Genomic DNA, 6000 nt, shown 5'->3' on the forward strand with positions numbered 1-6000 from the left:
TATTTAGCTTGGGTACAAGCATGCTAGGGGTTGCGGGGAAGGCCTAGGGGTAGGCACGCCCAGGGGTCCTCGGCCACAGTCCAGGATCAGCAGCATGTCCAGGTAGGCTTGGGCCAGACACATCCGGGAGTTAGACATGGAAAACAAAATAAAGGGGTTAGTGGGAGCATGCTTAGGTGCATCAGATACCCAGTATAGTACACCAGATGAGACAAGCTGACCGTGGACCCTATTGCAGCATAAACACTGAAGACTGGGACAGGGGTATCGAGAGACTGTGGCACCGTCCAATGCCAACCCTGAGTGCAACAAGCCAGGGACTCAGCCCCCTGTAATAGTCAGTGGTATGGAATCCCAGTTGAGAGTGGGGAGTCGACCAAGCAGAGACCACAAGGATGGTTCATCAGTCCAGTACCTTGGGACCTGATGCCTCTGCTTAGGTCTCAGCATTAAGGAACTAGCGTCGTGTCCAGGAGGTATAGGCTACTAGTACATCAAACTGCCTTACGTGACAGAAACAGGAGAGGCTTCTGCCTATATGGGCCACACAGACAAGGATTATTTGTCCAAGGCTTAGCTACGTAATGTAATTTACTTGAATTTACAAGACTGAAATCAAGCCTGAGTCTCTCACATAAGAGGAGCTTTGTCGGAGAAAGCCCTGTATCCATCTGTTTTCTAAAATATTGGAGGAACAAGAAGTCCTGCATCTTGTGGTTCTCTTCTGTTTTCCCTTTAACACATACCCTATTGCAAGTTTTCACGATGCGAGACATGAGAAGTTAAACAAATGACAAGTTAGAATAGCAGTTCATTTTTGTTAGCTTGATGGATAATCTAACATCGATTAACACACACGTCTGTCTACTTATTATAGCTATCTAACGTTAGTCAGAGTTAGCTAGTTTACTAACGACCTAGACTAATATCACTCCTTTGAACTCATCCTTCTGTCCAGACGCTTTATCATTTTTGTTTACAACAAATGTAGTCCTTGTCTTCTGTTTATAATGGTTGAGATTGTCTTCAAGAGTTTGTAGGCTAGTAAAATACTTCTACATCCGCGCAGACGGGACTATGACGTGTCGTTTACAAAATCAATATCCCTTCTAGCCAGTTGTCTTGAAAGCATCTCCACCAATCAGAAACGTTTTCGTCATGTGAACAGGAAGTGTTACGGGGGAAAAAAAGCTGTGAAAGGTCAGTGTAGAGGTATTTCATATTTCTCGTCAAAAAGCCCGATAGAAATTATTATGTACGTTTCAGCTGCTGGGAAAGCTTGCAACGTGACGCAAATTAATATTAAGGATAACTAGCATCCACTTAAAGCTTTGTTTTGTGAACTGGTCGCCCCGATAATTTGCCAACGTTATGTTGACATGCGTGCTAGTTTGGCTAGAATAGCTATAAGGGTCTTCTCATAAACTAGGGTACCAGTGAGGATTTCCTACACTGGACAACTTTGTTACAGCTGTTGCTAAATCATTTATAACCTGCTTATTATTTTCATGTCATTACATTAAGATATAAGGGGGAACATAGCTATATAACGTTATATTCAATCATATTCACGAGTTGATTTAAAAACGACGTTTAACCCATTATCATGTTTGGTGTCTTAAAACATTACTTTTCTGTCCTTGCATTTATGGCAGTGTAAATTGTACTTATATCAAATATTAAGCATGAATCAGTTAAATTAGACATTCAATTTGAACCCTGTAAGAATCCTGGATCTAGCTATTGGACTGTTTTTTTTTTTTTTTTTGTATAGCGATCTCTCAAATGTTTCATGTGATTGGAAAATCGAATGCTTCTAACCGAAAGTCACTTTACCTTGATACTTAACCTAAATCCTTACTGTCATTAACATGGTTCTTCAACAATTTTGCATAATACTTGTCAGATTTGCATTTGGGGTCAAGCTGTTTAATTACGCGGTAATAGTCTATCCTATTTTACACGTCATCATTTGATCCAGGAAGGAATTTTCTGAATGACAGTCAAGTGACGAACAGCTGTTGTGATGGTGCATACGATGCACCAGCAGACACAGCCTAAGTGCTTGAAATAATTAATTAATATTATTAATTATTATTAATTTTTCTGGATATAATGACAAATGACATAGCTTCTTCACTGCATGATCTGGTAATGAAATAACATGACAAATACATTTTGGTTTCCACGTTACAATTGCAATTTTAAACAATAGGCCTACAAGGAGTTTGAAGTAGCCTACTTGAACTTTAATTTGGAGCTCAGAAATGTTTACATTTTACATTTACATTTTAGTCATTTAGCAGACGCTCTTATCCAGAGCGACTTACAGTAGTGAATGCATACATTTCATAAATTTTTTATTGTACTGGCCCCCCGTGGGAATCGAACCCACAACCCTGACGTTGCACACACCATGCTGGCGTTGCAAACACCATGCTCTACCAACTGAGCCACAGGGAAGAAATTGAAGTACTAGTATAGGCGCAGTGGCAATTTTAGCATGTACATTTTGGTGGGGCAACCCCCCCCACACACACACACACACACACACACACACACACACACACACACACACAAAAAGGGGGGTGCATGCCAGCAAAGCCACTACACAACACTAAACAATACATTGATTGCACTATAACAGTGGCAAGCAGGGCCTACATAAAGCTGTCCCAACAACAGAGATTTCTTTCCAGCACAATGGAGTGAATCCTTACCACCACTACACCTGGCTATCAGCGGAGCCTTGTCTGGCAGCAAAACAATTCATCCTGCCTTGTTTACTGCCTTTTTAAAAAACAGCTGATATGGCTGACCTTATCTCCCTGGCATATTACATAATTTATGCAGCAGCATATAAGACATTTTTGGACTCACCTTGTGCGCGGCAGTCCTTCAATTGCAAATGTTGTCATCAAAGAAAGAGAGATTTACAATTCTGAGTTGGATGACAAAGCGTATTTTCCCAGTCTGACTTCCCAGTTGCAATGCTTGCGGTTAGCCACTGTCACCGATTCCTTCCAAACAACTCATTGTTGAATTTGTGATGGCCAATGAGCACCGATACGTTTTATCTATTATTTGTCATTATTTCTCTTCATATGACAATGATTAAAAAGGATTTGCCAGTAGATTGTCTACTTGATTTATGATGACTGCAAGCTTAGATTTTGAAAGTAAGATGTTGACATGATCAGTCCAATCAAAGCTACTGTAGATATGTGATTTGACGTCATTTTATCTGTGGACAATGACCTTGAGCCTTCTTGGAAGGGCACTTCTAATCTAAGTCTATGGCTGGACCCAAAGGGCTCACATGTTTTATATCTACCCTTACTAAAGGCAGGTGATGTAGTGTCCCCATGGTTGACAGAACACTGAGCCAATCACGGTGCAATGCTCCTATTTTCTGCTGGCCTGCCCCAGCACAAACAGCACTGAGTTCGGCTGAAACACCTGCATTTTGGAGCTGCCTGTTTTGTATGTGGCTTTATTAACTTTTTTTTTTTACATTGATTGCAAACTGATATGTGACACGTATAAATTCAAAAAAAAAACATGCAGAACAGGCAAGCCCCCCCCCCCCCCCCCCCCCCATTTACTTTTTAGCAAAACATTTGGGTCTCCAAACAGGTGGGGATCTGGTTTTTGGTCGCTTAATCATGAAAACAGCGATGCTAAGATTCAAATGGTGAGATTAATTCTACCGCTATTCACAACCTTATTATGTGTGCCTGCAATATGGATTTTTGTCCATGTTGCCCAGCTCTAAGTTATGCTTTGCAACATTCAAGATTGCACATCTAGCTATCACAGCTGTTATCATGTTGAATCAAACCAGTCAACAAGGTGGCCATATTAGCTTAGTTAAATGATAGCTAGCTAGCTGTTCTAGTTTCTGACTGACTGTCATGACAAATAAAGCTATAAAAGTTTACCTAGTTTGTTTGCACATCTTTGACATTTTTCTTTTTTCATTTGTTGTTCATGTCACAGCTGGAATTGTCTCTGGGACCAGGATGACGAGACTCTCTGTGACCTGACAGAGAAAAGGAGCAGAAGAGGCTTTGAGGGTTATGTGCCACTCATATTACTGAGCAATACCATATCTGGACATCATGGAGCTTGTAGTGGCCAAGGTCCTTTGCCTTCTGGGAGTGTTTGCCCTCATGTTGGCTGGGATTCTTGTCCCAGTGCGCCTGATGATGCAGGTGGACTATGAAAAAGCCCAAAACTACAGGAAGGCTCTTGCACTCTGCAATTCTTTTGGAGGTGGTGTATTTCTGGCCACTTGCTTCAATGCTCTTTTGCCAGCAGTAAGAAACAAGGTAGGTAGCCATGTCTTATCAAAAGGGAACCATGGGGCTCTCCCAGAAGCTTGGCTGATGTGTAAAACCCATGAATTCAGACAAAGAAGTGTAATGAAGTTCGTACTCATAAAGATGTCGCGTAAAGCTTACTTCATTATTCAATGTTTTTTATTATTTTCACTGCATCAGGGATAGTGTACATAGACGCCTCAGCTTTACAGCTTTCTTCAGTGTGTGTAGGTCTTGAAAACATGGTATTTTGCAGAGTAAAATGTATTTTCAAATTATTTTTTCAATTATTATCTTTTTAATTATATTCCTACAATCTGTCGAAGCCGCAACCATTTTGCTGTTGTAGAATAGAAGCAGAATGTTTATATGCTGATGTTAATTTACTGAGTGTCTTTTCTTTAGCTGGACGAGGTCCTTAAGCTGGTGAATATAACCACAGACTACCCCCTGGCAGAGACCATGATGATGCTGGGCTTCTTCCTCACCGTCTTTGTGGAGCAGGCAGTGCTCACCTTCAAGAAGGAGAAGCCATCTTTCATCAACCTGGAGACCTTTAACGCAGGGGTCTCAGAGGCTGGGAGTGACTCTGAGTACGACACTCCATTCATTTCTCCCACCCGGGGCTCCCCTGTGGGCCACCACCATGGGCATCACCACGGACACCTCAGCCCCACTGAGCTGGCAAGAGCTGGGCCTCTGCGGCTGGCCAGCCTGGTTCTGGCTCTCTCTGCCCATTCTGTGTTCGAGGGGCTGGCCCTGGGCCTCCAGGAGGATGGGGCCAAGCTGGGAAGCCTCTTCCTGGGGGTGGGCATCCACGAGACCCTGGCCGCCGTGGCTCTGGGGGTGAGTGTGGCCAAAGCTGCTTTGCCCATGAGGGATGCCATCAAACTGGGTGTGACGGTCAGCCTCATGATACCCATTGGCATCGGACTGGGCATGGGCATCAATAGTGCCCAGAACCTGGCAGGCAGTATTGCCTCTGTGGTGCTCCAAGGCCTGGCTGCTGGTACTTTCCTCTTTGTCACCTTCTTTGAGATCCTGTCTCGGGAGCTGGAGGATAAACATGACAGACTGCTAAAGGTGCTCTTTCTCATACTGGGCTATGGGGTACTAGCAGGCCTAATGTTCATCAAGTGGTGATGGACAGAAGAGGCCTTTGCACTGAGATGTCTATGAGTATCTTACTGGCCACACTTTGCATTGTGTGCACACCTGCACTACCACAGTAAACTTTTTTTGTTTTGATAAAGGGTTACAGTAAATCAAGTTGAATAGTTTTTGTTTCTTTGCATTTACACTGGGACATGTTTGCTTACTAAGTAAGGCTACGTTACTGTTTTAGTTTCTGCCATAGGGAATACTCCCATGTTCCTGCCATTGGGTAGCAATAGTAAAGTGAGTCACTTTGACAGTATACTTTTGCATGTGTTGCCAGACACATGATTACATCTCATGTAGAGATATTAAGAAAAGTACGCATTTCAAGTAAAGACACGGTTGTCTTATTGGCATTTTGCAAGACAAGTGAAGTGATAACCTACTTATAACATAAAGTTGTATAACTACTGTATCCCTAATCAAATATAAGAACCAGTTCCCTGGAAACCTTTTGAGTAGCCTGTTGTATGGTCCTGATATCTATCGTCCGAGATTAAATCCATGGTTTGCTTTTCAA

General features: G+C 42.5%; 1 protein-coding gene across 2 annotated transcripts; it reads left to right on the top strand.

The window, feature by feature from the left end:
- Positions 1-1116: 1116 nt before the first annotated feature.
- On the top strand, positions 1117-6000 carry LOC106573935 (zinc transporter ZIP3). 2 transcript variants are annotated; one of them, XM_014149401.3, is made up of 3 exons: positions 1117-1200; positions 4000-4331; positions 4728-6000. In XM_014149401.3, exons 2-3 carry the CDS (start codon positions 4122-4124, stop codon positions 5463-5465), a joined length of 948 nt encoding a protein of 315 aa, XP_014004876.1. In that variant the 5' UTR covers positions 1117-1200; positions 4000-4121; the 3' UTR covers positions 5466-6000. The 2 variants fall into 2 exon arrangements, with proteins under 2 accessions (XP_014004876.1, XP_045553262.1); XM_045697306.2 differs by lacking the exon at positions 1117-1200 and adding an exon at positions 3611-3694.

This window comes from Salmo salar, chromosome 16 (assembly GCF_965601325.2).
Source record: "Salmo salar chromosome 16, fSalSal1, whole genome shotgun sequence".
Taxonomy (NCBI): Eukaryota; Metazoa; Chordata; class Actinopteri; order Salmoniformes; family Salmonidae; genus Salmo; species Salmo salar.